The following is a 20,456-nucleotide window of genomic DNA, read 5'->3' on the forward strand; positions in this document are numbered from 1 at the left end:
AACAATTCAACAAATTAAAGTAATGAATAATTTAACAAGATATTTAAGAACATTAATTACTGGCGGGTAAACATTTACCGATTCGATTCAACGTGGCAATAAATCACACGTCTCTGGAGATTCCTCCTTCCACAAAGAAAGAAAAAAAAGAGGGAAATAAATAAAATAAACTGCAAATTCTAGAAGAAAGCCGAGTTAAATTTCGTTCATTTATAATTACGTAAAGTTTAAATATTAAGGCGGATAAGGTATTAAAACGGACGATTTAAGATAAAATGCCGTAAATGTTGTTATTTTCGGATAGGCCACCGTCACAAATACGGAGTAAAGCGCTCGACTCGACCACCCGCGGATATTTAATGACCACGGCTCTAGTTACGGGTTAAAGAGAAGAAAGATTCCCAAAATATTTGCCAAAAACCACCTGTTTATATTTTTTAATTCGTGTATTTACCTATAGAATTAATTCGAATTTCGATACTTACATTTATTATATTTCATTTAAGATAATTTTTCGAAATTTTCTCCTCTTTTTAAAGCTTTTAATTAATCGAGTCTGCCATTGTTTATAAGTTTTATCGCTTCTCCAGTGGTAAAACGTATTATACCTCGGTTTTAGACGTTTTAGAGTTGTTTTTTAACATTTCTAAACTCGTTTTAATACGTAAAAACACAAAAATATAAAATAAAATCGATATTTTAAAGGGTAAAATACAGAAACGAAGTCTAAAAACACTTAAATTTGGGTGAACTTTTAATCCATTCGAGTTAAAAAAAGAAATACGAATTTAAAAATATTTTAAATGAAAGACGAAATTTCACACGTACGTAACTTTATAACGCGAAGAAAAGAGGGAAAAAGACAAAGAATACCGTTTGAAGTGTCTCGATACGTGTCTAAAGCGATAATGATGTGCCATTTTGCTTTATTTCTTTATTTAAGTAATTGCATTCGGGCGTATTTAGACGCTCGAAACGTATTGTTCGCTTCCCTTCTCGAATGGTACAGGTAGTCTCCTTTATTACCAATAATACCATTTCGTTTGAAGTTTCTAAAAAAAGGAAAGAAGACGTAATGCGAAAGGAGGCCACAATTATTATTTATGCAGATTTCTTTCGGGTTCCTTTCTTTTCTAGTGTTTTAAATCAATGCGGAGTGAGAAAAAGTATTGCTGTGTATAAACAGAATTAGAAAATCGCAGATGTTCTATTATCGATTTCTTACCCTGGCAAACGAAAAGGGGGGAGAATTGGAGTGACTAATCGTTCGTTCGTTTCTACTTCCGCCAAAGATTTCTGTCTAAGAAATTAGAAAAAAAAATTATTTACTTTCTCCGCTTTTTTAAACCCTTGGCATTAACATCCACACCTAATTAAGCGTATCGAATCTATAAGAGAAATCACCAAATTTATGTAATTATTTTTAAAACTATAATGCCTTTAAATTTACAATTAAAAACGTGCTAATTAGGTCTATTAATTTTGTATAAACGGCTACGGCCGATGTAAACGCGGCCGGTCTTTCGCGCGTGTTTCGACGTCGACGTATTACACTACGTAACAGATAAAAGTGGAATAAATATTTATGTCGGATAACGCGAAAAATATCCACTAGGTGGCGCGTCGAGAGATGCAGTATGGCGAAATTACAGAGTAGAGATGAACAGGACAAGATGGTAAGAGGATCGATCTAAACGAATCCCCACTTCTTAGTGTTGGATCCGTCGGGTTATTATAAAACAGGTGAGACACATTTCTCTTCCGACATCTGTCTTTATCGATTCTTTGTTTGTCGCAGTTTCCACCTGTAGAACCGTCCATACATTGTGTCCAACTAGCACGTTTCCTTCGTATCGTACGGGTTGATATTTCTTTTTTTAAAAAAATTAAATTTAAACTAAATTTAAAAAATAAAAAAAAATTATATAAAATTTTAATTTAGATTTTGCTCTTTTTTTTCTTAATTTCCCCCACTTTTCTGTGTTTAAAAATTACATCGGTGTGGGTCGTACGCGTGTTTATTACGTATTTTAACGTGGTCGTAAATTAGATAAGGTGGAAAACGTTAAATTATATATAAATTTCCCTACAGTTTTCTCTTTTATTTCCGTCGATATCAACGAACTCTGCATCGAAATGATGTCTTTTACCTTACGAGATATCGATATTTGGTCTTAAAATGATGACTCCAGTCCAAGTCAAGAAAAATAATTCATTTCTTTTGTTCTTCTTCTTTCCAATAATTCTCTTCTTCCCGACTTTATCGGTTATTTTTCACAAAAAGGGGGCAAATCGTAGATATAAATTCAAACGTTCTTCTTCGTGGAGCACCGGTTCTTAAACTTTTCCAAGAGGAGCAATAAAAAGAAATTCCTATTTTACAATTTTTAAAACACTTTTATTTACGTAAAAATCAATGAATTGATAAGGAAAATCGTGTTAGAATTTCATTATAATAATTTAAATATCGAGAAATTTATCCCAGAAGAAAAGACGAGGAAGATGAGTGAGATGATGAAGAAGATGAGGAAGATGCTTAAGTAATTACACTTAAGAGATGATAAATTTTAAATGATTCTTTACCACAATATCTGGAATAATTCTGTATTTATTAAAATTTAGATTATTTAATAACGAATTTTTCAATTATTATTATTATTTTTTCTCCTACAATGGTAACGTTTTAACGAATTTTATTAAATGGGAAAGTCGATTAGATTATTAAAGCAATTAAAATTTATATAAAGAACCGTTTAGAATTTCTAAAAAAGTAAAAAAAAAACATTATTTTTATGCATCGGAAAATGTTTAAAAATAGTAAATTCATCAAATATTAAAATATCCATTTCGACTAGGAATTATATTTCTTGTATTTATTAGAATTTTACATATTTATCGATGGTAAATTTTTAATTCGGCACGATAAAAAACATTATGGATTATTCTTTTTTAATGTAAAAACAACCTTTAAATAATAATAAATGTAATTTTTTTTGGTTAATTTTTACATTAAAAAATATATTTTACGAGTAATAATGTATCATTTATTGGTTGTCGTCTTTTCGGAAGTTTATTGGAAGATCGAAAAGGTATGGTTGTACTTTCGGTACCTGGAGCATTTCCGTCCAATCGATGTGATTGTTTCTTTTATAATTTTCCCAAGAGTCACGTGATCGATAATCCATTCCATTCGCGTTCAATTTCCCTTCTTTATCCTCACCCCATTTCTACTCATTTACTAAACATGAAAGGAAAAAATCGTTTTACCTCAGTCCTTACCCCCCTTTTTTATTTTTCCCTACAAATAAGATATATTTGCCGTAGAAAACCCTAAAAAATACCTTTTAAAACCATTTTAGGGAGCGAAAATTGTTTATACCCTTTTTTAAATTAATAGAGGCTGGTATTAAACACACCAGAAGAAGAATTTGTGTGTTTTATCGAGTGGGAATTAAGGATGTGTCGTGTCTTAAATGGAAATTTGAATTTGCAGCTGCGGTGTTACGTCTTCGATCACGAAACATCCAAAATTAGAACAAATTCTCCATAGCCTAAGACTTTCATGTAAATTAATTTATTCTTAACGTTTTAATCAATAATATAAGCCAAACTATAATTACTACATTATCGCATCGTCGTTTTATGGTAATTTCCGTCAATATACCTGCCGTCTATGCTAAGTTAATGATACTTTAATGGGTGTTAATTGTAATTAAAGTTGTGTTCGATTTAATGCAGTTTATATTTCTATGGTAAATATGGTAAATATAACCCGAATAGAATGTATTGTAGATATATATATATATGACAAATTTAATGGGAAAAAAGTCAATTTATGGCAAGTTAAATAGGAATTACCATAATAAATTTAACACAAGAAACAATGTAATGGTGATAAATGTAATCCTAATACGGCATTTACCATTTACTAAAATATAAGTGTAGCGTAGAGTAAATAACGCGTAACGACGTTACGGTGATGGTAACTTCTTACTATAAAAACAAGAAAAGAACATCTTTAAATAGATTTAATAAGGATGATTAAAATGGAAGATTTAAAATTACTTTTCGAAAACCAATTTAATGGTAATAAATGTTAGAAAAACAAAATGAATAACTGTCCGAGTGCCATTGTTAATAGAAGATTGGACACGCTTAACCATTGTTTTTATCGCTCATCCATCTCTTCTCGTGTCACTCTCTATTGATTAGCTGATGTAAGACGATCAACAACTATCGCAATTTGCTAACCTCCTTCTTAAATTCCGGCGATTATCCTAAAGATCCCGCATCCCCCTCCCCGACCTTCTTCATTTTAAATCAAAGAAAAAAAGCAAATTGAAGAAATGTCATTTTGCAAATATATATTTAATAATAAAATACAATTTTCTTCATTTTTTAAAAACATTTTTAAGAAAAAGTGAAGGAAGTTTAGTGCTAAGATTTTTGATTTTAATGCTATTTTTATGTGTAATTCTCAACTAAATGGAAGTTTAATAATATAAAATTTTATCTGTACGACCGTTAAAAAATTCCTCAAACTATGTAAGTATGCACCGTTTAAGTGCATTTATCTACAAATATCTTCAATTTTTTTTGTTGTTTACATATTTAAATAATTATTTGTAGTGTTTTCTGCCATTTTGCTATTTAATTTCTTGATTTTTAAGTGTCCCGATCGCGCATTCGACCAGTTATTTCGATGATGGCACTCGTTTTCTGGACAAAATCCTATAGGGTGTTCCGCCGAAAACGTTAATTTTTCCGTTCTCGTTTTAAGAAAGAGTTAATATTCCACTGGTAAAATCGATAATACAGACAGACAGACAAACACACGCGCACATACGACGATGCAATGAACCCTTTCGGAGTTATTTTTATTCTTAAATGAAACGTCCGTAAAGTGTACTTCTGTGGCAACGTCCTGGTTCGACCTCCGAAAACTCTCTATCAATACGTGATTATTTCTGCTTTTTGGGGGACGAAGTAATTAAATTCTTAGATTATTGTGTATTACGTAGTTAAATATAGGATTTTAATTGTATTCCGTCGGGTACGTAGCTTAAGACGTTGCGAGTGATGCGACTAATGGTAAGTGGAGGCCATCTTCAATCACTATAACCCGTTTAATTGAGATTTTAACGCCACTAAACTGTAAATATCGGGAACATGCGGCAGTAGGACTTTCTTAATTATCATTAAAGTTAATATAAATGAAAATAATCGCATCGAAAGGCGCTAAAAATATGCAAATTTACACCCGATTAATCCGCCTTTCTTAGAAGATAAACAAGAAAAGCTGGCTGTTTTATATTTAAAAATCTACTTTTTTAGTATTTTCGGATTAAAAATTACATTATTTAATTGTCTTTTGTGTTCTTCTTTTCTATTATAAATATTTAATAAATCCCCGTTAAGTAGAAAAATTCGAATGCCGTATCAAATCCTATTTATGGCATTATTCTGAACAAACTTAAGCTGTTTAATCAGCGATTTGAGAGTATTTACTCGATTGAAATGCGAGTTTTAATTTATTTTAAACTAAATAATTGAGTTTTGCCAAACTTTAATGCAAAATTTGTTATTTTTGACGCCATTAAACACGTCCGAATTAATCTTTTTAAAGTGTTTTATTAATACGATAAGCTGTGGCTTAAAATTTATTTAACTCGGACTTATTTGATTATTATACACGTGGAAATAATATAAAAAGCTATTTAAAAAATAACGTATGTATATCTGTAATATTTTAAATTAATAAACCCTATAGAATTAAAATTATTTAAAGATTTTTGATGGTTGCGTACGTGCATCTGTCTGTACTTCGAAAGCATTTAGTAACGTCGTTGTCGAGTTAATAATTGGATAATTTACTTAGATAATTGCAAGACATGTGCTCTACAACGTAATACCGTGTATCGACTGGATTTTTATTACATTTTTATCGCCCACTCTACGAGATGTAACGAGATAAATCCTTTCGATCCTAGAGTAAAACGATTCCTTCCATTTTCTATAATCCTCGACAGCATCCCCTATATATTATATCGATTAAAAATCTAACTGTAATTAGATGATATTGCAATTAATTGAGATGTAATCTAATTAAATCCAAGTAAATGTCCTTAATAATAATAATTATTATTATTATTATTAAGTTCGATCACAAATTCCATCCCCGGAGACTTATAACTTTGTTATCTCGTCCCTCGTTTGTACTTCTATATTATGACGATTTCAATTAGTTAAATTATAACTAATTAAACCTTTAATGAATTCATAACGTCATTATCGGTAATTGTTAACACGTCATCAATTATAATAGCAATAAATAAACAAATAAGGTAATTAATTTTGACGGAGGGGGTTAATACGTAAAAAACTTGGGGGAGGAAACGATGGAAAATTACGAAATTATCAAAATTTCCAATAAATGACAGATAAATTTATATGTTGAAGGTGAACTGATAACAAATTAATCTCTTATAGAGACGTAAACACGGGACTTTGTACGTTTACAGATAGTTTGTGTGTTTCTTATCACTTAATTTTTATGAACAGATGAAACAGCATTCTTAGTCATTTTGCTGGCTTTATGGTCTAAACGTTTCGTAAATTAGCTATTTTCTGTCAAAACATTCATCAATTGATGCTGCTCCTCCTCCTCCTCACTAATTGATGCCGATCTGACACTCAGACACGGTGTTAAAAGTAAGCAAAACGTCAATTTATTTTTAAATTCTGTACACATTTTATCACTTAATTCATCAGTAATTAGGTTTAAAACGTCAGCAAATTTTATTTAAATTTCCCCTCCCCCATTTTTAACCGTTTATAAACATGATTTATTGTAAATATATAATTAATCGATACTTTCGTTAATATATTTGTTTATATAAACAATAAGTAAAAAGTAATTATAATTAAATATTATGCAATTAAGATACGTTATTAAGTTTAAATTTAATAATTTCTTATTTAAAGCTTCAAAATTTGATATGATTTCTAAATAGTTTGTACGCCATTTATACACACGCGTATTTATTCAGCCGTTTGGAAAATTCGAATAGAAATATTACCCGATGTGTTTCTGAACAAACGTCGAACAGGAAACGTTTTAAAGTAATCTATATGCAGCTTTTTTAAAAAAAACAAAATAATAATAATAAAATCCCATTATTTGATGAGACTAAGGAATGCTCTCTTGACCCTTCTTAGGTGGTTTCAAAATGGTGAAAAAAATGCAACGGTGTGGTCCGACAATAGAAATTTCTCCTCCCTTCCACATATATCACTCCATGCAACTTGTGTGGGAAATTTGGGAGGGTTGCTAACCTATTCACCGCTCTGATTAAGCTGTCCACGAGAGGTTATTCGAGAATGGATTAGCCAATCGGGTTTACGACTTTTCGTGACATCACAGCTGGATTTCGTATAAAACCCCCGATGGACACGTTTAGAGGATACCAAACTTCATCTCCGATTCCCTTTTTTCGTATTGTTTGCGACGGTAAGTCGATATTATTTCCTATGCAAATGCCGTCTTGATGGATAGCGGCGGCATCTCCCTATTATTATAATTTACTTTCTAATCGATATTTTTTTCTTTCTTTTTCTACATTTATGCCAATAAATTACCGAATTTCTAGCGTTTTGTGGGTAATTTTATAGTTTCCGAGCATTCGAAATGAATTATTTCTGGTTTTTTTTTGAGGTGGAGACTTGTATGGTGTGTACTTCCGAGATGCTAACCTGGAGCGATTGTGTTTTTGGAAAGTAAAACCAAAGCCTGTTTAGGGTTTTATATCCCGCCTCTGGTTATTTTATTGTCGATTCTAGTAAAGAAATCGGTTATTTTATTTTACGTTTGTAAAGAATCGTTCCTTCTAAAAAAAGGGGGTCTTTAATTGACGATTAACGTTGTTTTCGATTAGCATTTTCAATTAGCTCACCGTTAACATTTTGTATTTTTTTAAAAAAATACAGTGCAATTTTATAAAACTTTTACTTTAAAAAGTTATAAAATTGCGTTTTTTATGACGAAATATAATTTTTGTATTACTAAATTTTAAAAAGTATTTGTAAAATCATTGTTTTTTTTTAAAGTTGTGTTACAAAATCTATTTATTATTATTATTATTATTATTATTAAGATAAGATAATTTAAAGGTGATTTTTTTGTTACAAGAATTGCATTTTTTTAAAGGAAGGCTGTAAGACGATTTGTGTTCGGAGTGGACAGAAGATGCGATGCGATTCCAGTAGAGGGTGTTGAAGTGCAAAGTCGATACCTCGGTTGCCATGGAGACGTAAGTGGTACCATTGCGAGCAACAGTTCTCACGACACGTGGACTCTATGTATACACCAGCGACATCCCTGAGAGATGAAGTTAAAGCAACGAATTTCGGCCGTTCTCCTCGGTTCCTGCTGTCTGGTCTGCACCGTTCTATTGTTGGTGGACCTGTACCTGAGCAGTCAAACGTCAGAAAACGTCATACTAGAAGTACCCTTACACCAGAGACGTTTTTTAGATCATAGGAAAATTGAAGTGAACTCGGAGGTCAATCCGGCCGCGGCGCTAAAAATCACACCCGCCGAAAGTTCGGAGGTCGAAGACTTCGTCGACCTCTTACGTTACGTCACACCGCAGCACGTTAGAGGCATTGAATCTAGAAGAAAGCCTTTCAATCCCTCCATCGGAGAACTTTTAGGAATTGCCAAAAGGTAGGTACCATTTTCCACACCCGTAAACGTGATGAGACTGTAGACAAGTAAGAGATAATAATATGGGAGAGTGAGAGTATGTCTAGACTTCTTACGATGAATTAGATGGGTGAGAGAATGTTTTTTTGCCCTCCCCCGAAAAAAATGCCGTCCGGATAATCATATCTTGTAGAATTATAGGTTGGGTTGGGTTGTACTAACACATATAAAACGATTTGCCGTATAAATGGATTGTGCCATTCATTTCTGTAAAGCACTCGATTCCCTTTTCGACCGCGACGATTACTCTTAACCGCGGACCTAAAGACGTACACAATGGCCAAATTATCATCATAAACCACAAGATTTGTGGATACGACGCTGTAAAAACCATAAATGCTCGGTAAATTCTGGTATTTTAACAAGTAAAATTAGTATAATTTATTATTTCTCGCCGATTTCGCTTCCATTCCGTATCGCAAAGCCGAAGATCCCTTCGGAACGTAGAGGCACCGGATTAGAAATGTGGCAAAACGAAGACCCCATAAAATTACAAAATTGCCACGGTAAATATTAAATATACGTTACAAATCGAAGCTCGGGCGAATTAATACTTTGCCAAGCTTCGGTATCGAAAAATCGGTCAGTAACGAGGGAAGGAAATAGAACGGAAATTAGCGACACCGATAAGTAACAAGGTCAAAGTATAGAAATGGTCACGAAAATTACGCTCGGGTTCTAATTAGGTTCTCGATATCAAGGTTTAGGTTCGGCTCCCGAGTCTTAATTACCGATCGTTACGGAACGGTCCTATTATTAAATATAAGTAAAAAAAAGGTACGATTCTTGACCGTCACGGCAAATGATACCGTATTAATGGAGTGGGGGAGGCGGGAGATTTCGTTTTGGCTCGCTACTCTTTCGTCACGTAACGGTGATCGTAGTGGTTACTTCTACAAATTACATAAATGAAACGAATTTCCGATTGATTCCAGCTTCCTTTTTTCCTCTTTTTTTCGGAAAATGCTCAAAAAACAGGGCGAATTTATGCAATTTCTTTTAGAGTTTTAAGGGGTGAAGTTACGAATTATCTTACCGGTGTTATATTTGATAACGGCTGCTTTTTAAGAGAGAATATCGAGGAATTTTCAGAAGATTTTAGGGAATTTTACGAGAAAACTTTTAGATATGGAATTAAAATTCACCCTTCGAACATTATCAAGAAAAGCATCTTAATTGCTGTAGAGTCGAACTTCCTTTTTAGAAAACGGAAAGATTAAAATTCAAAAAAACACCGAATTAGAATGAAATGAAATTAGTAATAAATTTGAACACGTTTTTCCATCGAATTTAAATAATGGCGTTGGTTTATCGAATTCCCGAGGGAATACGAATAATGAAAGATTAACCGAAATCGTGTTTGGTGATATTCCCCGATAAAAGTTCCGTCCACTCATTCGATATTCGTTTCGAAAGGAAAACTTTTTACATTTTTTTAAAATTCATTTTTCCATACGCTTCCAGAATTTCAATTTTAATCCGTCTGTACGTCTGTCTGTCAACGTATTATTCTAAGGTTAAAAATAAGAGTTTTTTATTTAGAAAAATGTTTAATTAATTTGTGTTTTTTTAATTGCAGACAGAACTTAACTAATTGGGAACGTTTTCATTTAGACATCACGCAGAACGAATTGTATAGAGACGATGCTCTTATCGATAATTTAATTCGTGATATGATCGACATGCAAATCGTACACGTCGGTGAGTGTTTTTTATTTTTAATTGTTTATTTTCCACGATTTATCCCGAATTATTTGTTTAATATTCCTTTTTCGAACGCTCACTAGAGCAGAAGGAGGGAGGAACACAATTAAAATTAATCATCGACTACGAAAATGGGGGTAAAGCTTTGTTTAAACCTATGAGGTAAGTTGACGATTTCTAAATTTAAAAAAAAAACTATATTAACCGATATAAAAATAGAATAAATACACCAGTTTTAGAAATGTTTTCGGTGTCGATCCGCGTGTCTGTCCGTCTCGGTCTACATCTTACGAATTGTATATCGTTAATATAATTGCCGATAAACAAAACACGTTAATTTAAAAAATAAAGAAAGCGCGTTCCGTATGTCTGTACTGTACATCTCCGCAGAACTTTTTTTGTTTTGGTAGGATTAAAAAAAGTTTCTTTTCGTTTTTATAAGGAAAACCTTAGAGAATTTTTCTCGATTTTATTCCTTTTTTCCACTCGAATTTTAATTTTTTAGGGGTTTTATACATAGGCCGAGGCATTTATTTATTTATGTTTTTATTAATTCCTTCCTCTAAGATCCGTATCGGTTGTATTTTTTCCAATGTGTATTATTAGGAATTCGTTTCCTTTCGAGATAATGAGCGTGGGGTGACCCAAATTTTCCTTACTTTCAATGTTTTCTTATTATAACTTTTGTATGGGATTGGGAGAGTGAAAAGACACACCAGTTCGTTTATAAACGAGGAAACGACGATTTTATTACATTATTATGCGTAAAAAATCCACCCCAAATTATAAAAGAAGTAATAAATGGCATGATTCCGTACGGAAAACGATCCGCTTTAAATGAGATTTATTATTAAAAATAGGAGACAGATCTTCCAATAATTACGTATTCGGGTAGACTTTATTTAGATTCATTTTCCACGCTCTACTTAATATAGTTTAACAACGAATTTGTATGCCTTATAAATAGTATATAGACTATACATATACGCAGTGTATGTATATATAATATCAAATATAATTCTCGGACTTGTTTAGTTTAATAAAATTTCTAAAAATTCTCTTTGTTAATACGTTACATTAATCATTTTAGTCAAAGAGTAGGCTCGACTTTACGATCAATAAAAACAGTTTTCTTCTCGTGTTATAACCTTGAAGTGTTTAACTACTGCATACCGTAGTTCATTAGGAAGTTCTGTGACGTCAGTGCGGAAGAGAAAATCCTAAAAAATGGATGTGTCTCGGGTGCGTATCTGGCCTTTTAAGGATTTAATACGAAGATGGAGGACGAGGAATTCTTTTAAGGTATTTTCTAAAAAGGCACGAAAAATGACAATACACGCAACTTATCCGATACGAAATAATCAATTTAGTAGTATCGCGCGTTAGGTCGTAACGAGAAGCGGGTCGTTACGCCCTTTATAAGGTCATAGGTCACCTAGAAGACGAGCGAATTAACTCGCACCTATCGAAGAATCTTAATTCGGAATGGCTTAGAGGACGGATTTTTATTTATTTATTTATTTATTGGGAAAAAAGAGAAAGTGTATAGAATATCGAAGAATTGTTCTTGATTTCTTCCACTCGAAACATTTTTAGAAATCACGTTCCTTCTCGAAATATTATCGACGGAGACAAACATCAATTGAAAAAACCCTTCAGTGAAGAAAGAAAAATCGGGTATCATATAATAAGCTTAGGGGGTTATTTTTTTAAAGAAAAATAAGATATTTTCCTCAAAAAAACGGTTATAACTTTTACAGTAATATCGTTAAAACTCGTTTACCAAGCTTAATGATGCTTCTTTTAAATTGTGGTATTTATTACATAGATATGTGGACTATTACATCAATGTTTATTCACCTGCAGGTATTATTTTTTATTGTTAGCATTATTATTAAATTTCCGGGTAACTTCAAGGTCATTAACCTTTATAATTTGGAAGGGGATATATATATATTAATTTAGAGTAAACACGAATTCGATGCTCTATAAATAAATGTAACCCGAACAAATAAAGGTCACGTTTCATTGAATTATTATTGTTTTTTTAGAGATATTTTCAAGTTTTTTTTCGTTTGTAAATTCAATTTTTTTCTTCTGTTAAGTAGCTTAACTTATTCACTTTCGTTATAATTAATTGCCTTTATTTTATGTTTTTATAATTAATGGATATTAAATGTATTTTCCACTCGCGGAATATCAAATTAGTTGCTTTATACCAATGCATTTGGCAATTAACTTTGACGAAGAATTGTTTAGTACGTTTGAAGCTAACGTTTTTTACGTGTATAATAATTCTTCTGTAAAGTTATAAGAATTAGTTAATTAATACTATAAAGTAACTTTAACGTGAAAATATCGACCCAATACTACGCTTTACAGCGTATTTGTATAGTAAAGTAACGTTTTACCGTAGTAAATACAAATGCAGAAGCAGAAAAACACTTTAAGATTCGTATTTTACGGTATATTTGCTTGTTTTTTACGGTTGTTTTACAGTAAATTTGTAGCGTGAAGTATTACTGTATCTACATTGTCAGTTATATGAGCGCTAACACTGTAAATACATAATTATACATAATGAATTGTAAATTATAACGTATTAATATATTAGCTTATAATTTTACTTAATTTTGCATAACATTTATAATAATTGCGCCGTATTTTACTGTAAGATACAATAAAACTGCGAATATAACAATACTTTCTGCCGTATACTGTATATGTTATGGAGAATACACACTATAACACTAAGAATACCGTAATGTAGAGCTTTACGGTATTACAATATTTTATCACCTATAACATTGCCGAAAAAACAATAAAACCTCGTCTCGATGATAAAAAAATCAAATCAATTAGAAAATTAACCGTTTGATTATTTATATTATAATTACGCGCGGTTAATTATATAAAAATGAAGGAAGAATATTTATAAAAAATGAATTAAATTAATTGTTAATAAGCACTCGTATAGATTATAATTAATATTTATCAGCCTTAATGCGATACGGAAGGGGGACTCGTACACCCTTTTATATATGAATAATGCAATTAGCCATGTGTAAAAATCGGGTAATTCCGAATAATTTCGACTTTATTTTAAACGAGTTCTTTTCAGGTTTCCGAGAGAAAAAGAAACCGATCCCAATCATTTTTACTTCGTGGATTTCGAACGACACAACAGCGAGATCGCGGCCTATCATTTGGACAGGTAACTTTTTAGATTTCGGGAGAATTTCCGCCTATAAAATTCACATTTCCTCCCCCTTTTAACCCGCAGGTTGTTAGGATTTCGAAGGGCACCACCCGTGGTCGGAAGGGTTCTCAACATGACGTCCGAAATTTACGCGCTCAGCGAATACGAATTGATAAAAACATTTTTTATATCGCCAGGTTTCTAAGGAATTCTTTTTATTTTATACATAAATAATTGATTTATTTATTTACTTTTCGTTAATTTCAGCTAACAATCTATGCTTTCACGGTCGTTGCGGTTACTACTGCGATACGGGTCACGCCGTTTGCGGCCATCCCGACACGTTAGAAGGGAGTTTTGCCGCCTTTCTACCGCCGAAAACTTTAGCGGCGCGAAAAGTTTGGAGGCATCCTTGGAGAAGATCCTATCACAAACGTCGTAAAGCGAGTTGGGAGTTAAATAACGACTATTGTAAAAACGTCGTCAAATCTCCTCCCTACGACGAAGGCAGAAGAATGGCGGATCTGATGGACATGGCCGTTCTAGATTTTCTCATTGGTTTGTATACTTCGCTTTCTATTTTTATGTATGGTTGAAAGTTCCGCGATTATCATTAATAGGGTCAAATAATCCGATTTACTTTTGAATTGACGTTGCACAAAAGAAGAGGAAACGAAATACGACACTTCCGTCATCTAATGAAATATCTTTTATATACATCTTTTGGACTATTTTCTTTGAATGAATTAGAGAAATTTCGTGTGGACGTTATGGCGATTATATTAGTTTCAGGTCAGAATTATTGTGCTGTATCTCCTCTTTCGCTTGGAAATTTTAAAAAAAAATTTAATACATTTTGTTGTCGCCTTTTTTTCTAAAAAAAGGGGGGAGTCGATTTTACACGTCTGCAGTTGTTTGGAACTTTTAAAAGTTTGTTCAGTTTCGAAATAATTTGTTAATTCGGAAGACAAAATGGCTTTTCTATCCTTTACAAATGACTTAATTCTTTCATTTGTTGCTTGACTTTTGTACTTTCTCTACTCGGAAAAGGATATCGTTTGCGTAAATTGTTCGTTGTGTATTTTCTATAGCGAATTTTCAAATACTAAACACCAGAAATAAGCTATTGAATACAAATTTTGGTGTCTCCGTGTTTGATACGAGTCATTTTTTCACACCAGGTTGGTGTTTTTTATTGACATTTTTCTTCCAGGGTTACGCGTAATCGTCAAATTTTCGAATGTATTTAATTATTCCTCGAAATTATAATGATAATTAAAGAAAGTAAACATATAAACCATCAAATTGTAACATTCGAGTGAAGATCAGATGGCATTTTATTATAAATTATTGTTTACGGCTGGATTTTTAACTATCAGACACTTTTTGAAATATCTGTTATCGAGTCAGACTGAGAAAACATTGAACAATGGACTCAAATTATCAAAATTGAGATAACTAATGCTTTTGAAACTATCTTTCGTATATCGGCTCCTTAGTTACATCACTTTTACTATTATTGTATCCATTGTGAATTCGGTAATGCCATTCTCGAATGTGTCATATGGATCTGTGATTTCAAACTAGTGACCGCGATCCCCTTGCGATATTTTCTTGTGTTGTGCTTAAAATATCATTTTGAAACATAATTGTAGATTATACCAAGCCTGTATAGTGTAAAAAATAGTCTCTATTATTGAAAATTAGTTTTAAAGATTATACAATTTCTATAATCTTTATTAGTTTTTTGGGTTAGCAAAAAGGCCTTCGGTACCTCGTATATAAAAAGTTAAACGAATACAGACGTTTCCTGGCAAAATACCTCTTGTGAAGTCAGAATCGGGATGTGTATAAAGTATATTGTTATGAATATTGATATTATAATTGTAAATAAGTGGAAAATACGTTACTCCTCCCTTTCGAAGGGGTTATTTTTCTAGTAATCTTGGCACAAACACCGTATCAAAGGCCTTTTCCGAGGCAGATTACAAGTTAGCTTTGGGGCTGTCTGCATTTTTCTTGAAATTTTTATCCCCCCTTCCCTGTTGTTTCAGTTTGTGCAGGTTTCGTAACCCCCTCCGTCCAACAAAACTGATCCCCCCTTAAAACCCTCATCACTTTACGAATGATAGATACCGTAAGTAGAAACGAGACATACAAGAAATTTTGAAAGAAATATATGTCTAGAACCAGAAATAAATTATTTGTGGTTCTAGACATAAAATTAAATTGGGCTGCAATTTCAGATTGCAGCCCAATTTATTGTTCATTTCTTGACGGGGCCCCGCATAGGAGTGCAAAATTTAAAAAAACCGCCCCCTTAAAAGTCAATGAAATTAGGCTAATTAAAAAGTAAACAATCAATTCACGTATACCTAAGGTCGCACAAGACGCAAAAAAAAGCGGGTTCACACGAGGCAGTAAAGTTAAGGAGGTATTGAACGTCGACGACGGTTCAACCGATAACTCATTTTAATTGTGGGGGTCAAAAGAGGCCATTGGTGGAGGCAGTTCGATGACGTTCGACGTGGCCTTAATTTTACCGCTAGTCTGCATCAGCCATAACAAGATGACAATACCAGACGGCCGTGTGTCTGAATGAATACAGACAGGATAAAATTCGGGTTTTTTTTTTTCTGTACGTATTTGTTGTTAGTGTGTATTTGTGTGGCACGAATTTGTTCACCCTCTTTGAACCTCGATAACTCCCTTTCTTTTTGTCTAAAATTTCTGAAATTTTGCAAGGAGGTTTGTATATTAAGAGGATCGATGCCGTTAAATTTTGGTGGTTAAAGGTCGAGGAGGTGGCGAGATAAAGGGGATTGTGTGTCGTATCTCCAGTAGAGTCGGACTTAATGACGATTTTTTTAAATTAAATCTGTCCCTGCCCTCAAAATTAAGCTTTTTGCCATTTTATAATATTTAAGAGTATAAAAAGTTTTTATAAAATATCGTAACAGATGGCGCCACCAAAATTTTATACATTGCCGGGAAAAGTAAGCAACTCGCTGCTGGATTTTTTTAGTTCAAAATTCAAAAAAATGATATCAATTATCAAAATAATTTCTCAAAGTGATGTTTATTCAGTAAAATAACCTTGATAATTGTTGCTTCGTGCAGTATGTGATGTGTGTTTAGATTTGTACAGTAGATTAATTAATGTAAATTATTATTTTTCTTATACCAAAGATCATAATACAGATTATAATAATGTAAACAAGATTACATTACGCAGAGGCTGTAAATAATTAGTTTTAATATTTAATTAATTTCATTTTCGAATTACATTAAAGTAGTATCTTTATTTAGTAGTAATTCAGCTTTTAATTAAAATTTAAAAAATATATTTATTTATTTAAAGGATTTTACATTGTTTTTGCTTCATTTTAAATATTATTGTTAAAAGGAATTCAAAATTTTATTAATTTTTCGACAAATTTAAACAAAAAGTAGACTGGAAGTGATGGCGAATAATAATCGTTCTTAATTATAATAATAATAATTTTTGATTGAAACTTTTATACACTCTGTTAAAGGGAACATGGATCGACATCATTACGAAACATTCAAGATATTCGGGAATAACACTTTTACTCTTCATTTGGATCACGGACGGGGGTGAGTGTTACATTTTCCTACTCCTACAGGCTCTAAACACCGACATAAACAGTAAAAAGAGCCAAAAATTGGCAGGTGAAGGGTAATTTTATGCGATGAAGACGATGATACTTTACAATTAAAAACGTTTCGTTACAGGTTTGGTAAGCCACACCACGACGAAATGTCAATCTTAGCACCCATCTATCAATGTTGCATAATTCGTCAATCGACACTAAAACGGTTGTTAGATCTGTATTTAGGACCGCAAAAATTAAGTGATTTACTCAGGACGTCGCTGAAAAACGATCCCGTCGATCCTATATTAACCGAACCTCATCTTCGAGCCTTGGACAGGAGACTGAGAATTATTTTGGACATTGTCAGAGATTGCTTGGTAGACAAACGACCGGATGACGTAATTATATACGATATCGCTTGAATTTTACAGCGAAATACAGGCTGATATTCCATCGATCTCAGGAGTACCCACTGTTTAAGGGATTGTGGCAAGTGAAGTACGCACACACAAAGGTGGGATACGGGTTCGTGTACATTAAGAATTGTTGTATTAATTTATTCGAAAAGACATTCAGTTCCTATTTGTAAACAGTACTTGCGGATTATCCGAAGTTTCCATCGAATATGGCAAAATGTATTTTGCGAAAGAATTACTTCTCTAAAATCGATTTTTAATGAAAAATTATAATCGAAAAATCGTTAAAACCTGGTGTCGAGGGAGGGACCAATATTTGTAAACATCGATATATAAAGAATTTATTAGTGTTTTATGATAAAATACATCATAATTTAAACTATTTAAACTGTGATATGACGAAACACAACTATGTTTATTTTTAAGATTTTTTTATTTAAAATTTAAATATTGCGATTGTTTAATATTTTTAAATTAATAAATAATGTTTTTTTATTTAAAAATTAAAATATACGTTGGATACAATACAATTCTTTAAAAGCCGTATACAATATTTCATGGTTTTCATTTTTCGGTTGCAGCATTCTACAGTAGTTAAGTTACTTTAAAAATTATGAATTTTCTCGGCTCTGATTGGTTAGAATTTGAAAATCACTACGTCAACATGAAAATGCCGATTGCGATTGGTTAAAGATAGATCCAGTTAATTTCATCGGGGTGTTTCGAGTAATTGGGGCCACGCACCTTTGTAAGACTCCTGTACACTAAAACAGCGTTAGAAATTATATTGTATTTTTCAGATAATAAAATTTAACAAAAAGTAAACAATGTTCACTCGATACACTAGAAATGCGATGGGATAATTTGTAAGAAATATTTTTGACGCTCCCTTAAATGCGAGGCCCGGATCAAATGGCCTTATTGACCCCTCTTGAGAGGGCCTTGGATTCGTCTTTCGATAGGTATACTTACAATATCATCCAACTAAATGGACGTATATAATTTTTCAAAAACAGCCTTACTACTATTAGAATGCCACAACCGGAATTTGTCAGGATAATTCGTTATCCTATTATCATTCGTGGAATTATTTAGGGTTTTATTATCTACGAATTGCACATAAATCTTACATTCAGATCCTTATTTTAAAATTAACAAATGGTAGACGATGATGGATTTTTGGCGTTATGCTCAGTATGTCGTGCAGTTTTTACAATTTAAAAGATAAACTGTTGTTCGTGTGTTTTGTTTCATTAATTAATACACAATAAATATTTATTGTATAGATAAATATGCAACATTCCATTCAGAGTAAGAATAATAATGAAGAGTTATTGCGTTTAATAACACCACGATGCAACCTTTTTTATTGTAATTGTGATATACCAAGCACTAGAACACTACTTGGAACAAAAAAAAAAAAAAAAAAATTCCTTGTGTTAAGAAGTGGAAAATGACTAAACGGGAAAAAATTATACGGCTATAGTCCGTTCGCTGGAAAACAGTACACCGTTACGTAAAATTAACGTCATCCTTTCACTTTCGCAACGGACGAATGTAAAAATGACGTCAAATTGACGTAACAGCTTACGGAATCTTGCAGTCCTGGCGTAAACGGTCTTCTGGAGAATGTTTCGCCTCCTGGTGTCGAAAATGCAAATTAAATTATTTTTCTCTTAAAAAACAAATAAAACTGAATGATATACTGAACTTAACGAATATTATTATTTAAATTATTATTATTATTTTTTTAAAAATAAAATCGGATCTCCGTAATTTGTATACAAGATTTCAATACCGTACAGCAATTTATTATAGAAACGGACAGCGTGACAGACAGACAAAATTGTTATAACTTAATTTTCGTAACATAAATAATTAAAAATAAAAGAACGAAGTGATAAAATAAATAATTTTAATATGAAAAAAATGATATTTAGATCATTTATGTATATTGGATGACAAAAAGTTTATAAAATATACTTTAAAAGAGTTGAAATTAATATTTATTACTGTTAAATTGTAATTAAAATGATGTTTGATTTGATAAATAAAATAGCTTTTAAATATATAAATATATATATTCTTTTATTTCCAAGTTTTAAAGATTTTTAAAATTAAAAACCATGAAAATGGCCATTTAAATTATTAATTAATATAATAACACCGCTCTTAAAAAGTGAAATTGTAAGTGAAATTTAAAAATAATTAAAATTTATTGAATTTAAAAAATTCGAAAGATATTTTTAGGTTTTTGTGAAAAGTAAATTTTAAGATTTTCTAATTTAAATTTTAAAAACAATTTGAGGGATTTTTCTGGAAATTTTAAGGGATTTTTAAGAGCTTTTGGGGATATTTTTGAATTTGTAAGGAATTTTTAAGAGCCTTTGGGGAATATTTTTGAATTTTTAAGGTATTTTTAAGAGCTTGGGGGGAATATTTTTGAATTTTTAAGGAATTTTTAGAGCTTTTGGGGAATATTTTTGAATTTGTAAGGAATTTTTAAGAGCCTTTGGGGAATATTTTTGAATTTTTAAGGTATTTTTAAGAGCTTGGGGGGAATATTTTTGAATTTTTAAGGAATTTTTTGGGGAATATTTTTGAATTTGTAAGGAATTTTTAAGAGCTTTTTGGGAATATTTTTGAATTTGTAAGGTATTTTTAAAAGCTTTTGGGGAATATTTTTGAATTTTAAAGAACTGAAATTGTAAATTATTTATTTAAAAAGCATATTTAAATTGAGAAAATAAATTTAA

The 20,456-nt window shown here is 31.7% G+C and overlaps 1 protein-coding gene across 2 annotated transcripts; it reads left to right on the top strand.

Annotated features, from left to right (window-relative positions):
• Nucleotides 1–1,626: 1,626 nt before the first annotated feature.
• LOC136976922 (extracellular serine/threonine protein CG31145-like) lies at nt 1,627–17,851 on the top strand. Of its 2 annotated transcripts, none has more exons than XM_067272295.1 (9): nt 1,627–1,743; nt 8,207–8,725; nt 10,344–10,465; nt 10,552–10,630; nt 13,590–13,682; nt 13,752–13,864; nt 13,935–14,225; nt 17,204–17,285; nt 17,424–17,851. In XM_067272295.1, the coding sequence occupies exons 2-9, from the start codon at nt 8,385–8,387 to the stop codon at nt 17,704–17,706; spliced, it is 1,404 nt and encodes a 467-aa protein (XP_067128396.1). In that variant the 5' UTR covers nt 1,627–1,743; nt 8,207–8,384; the 3' UTR covers nt 17,707–17,851. The 2 variants fall into 2 exon arrangements, with proteins under 2 accessions (XP_067128396.1, XP_067128397.1); XM_067272296.1 differs by having other exon boundaries at nt 8,211–8,725.
• Nucleotides 17,852–20,456: the final 2,605 nt, after the last annotated feature.

The sequence above is a fragment of the Centruroides vittatus genome, unplaced genomic scaffold (genome assembly GCF_030686945.1).
Source record: "Centruroides vittatus isolate TY-2023 unplaced genomic scaffold, ASM3068694v2 contig_436, whole genome shotgun sequence".
NCBI lineage: Eukaryota > Metazoa > Arthropoda > Arachnida > Scorpiones > Buthidae > Centruroides > Centruroides vittatus.

What these genes read in the sequence shown, in the direction of transcription:
- LOC136976922 (XM_067272295.1), top strand. Translation starts at nt 8,385, where the DNA reads ATGAAGTTAAAGCAACGAATTTCGGCCGTTCTCCTCGGTTCCTGCTGT. An exon ending in GCTTTGTTTAAACCTATGAG is followed by an intron (nt 10,631 to 13,589) that starts GTAAGTTGACGA and finishes AGTTCTTTTCAG; the next exon opens with GTTTCCGAGAGAAAAAGAAA. An exon ending in AACATTTTTTATATCGCCAG is followed by an intron (nt 13,865 to 13,934) that starts GTTTCTAAGGAA and finishes CGTTAATTTCAG; the next exon opens with CTAACAATCTATGCTTTCAC.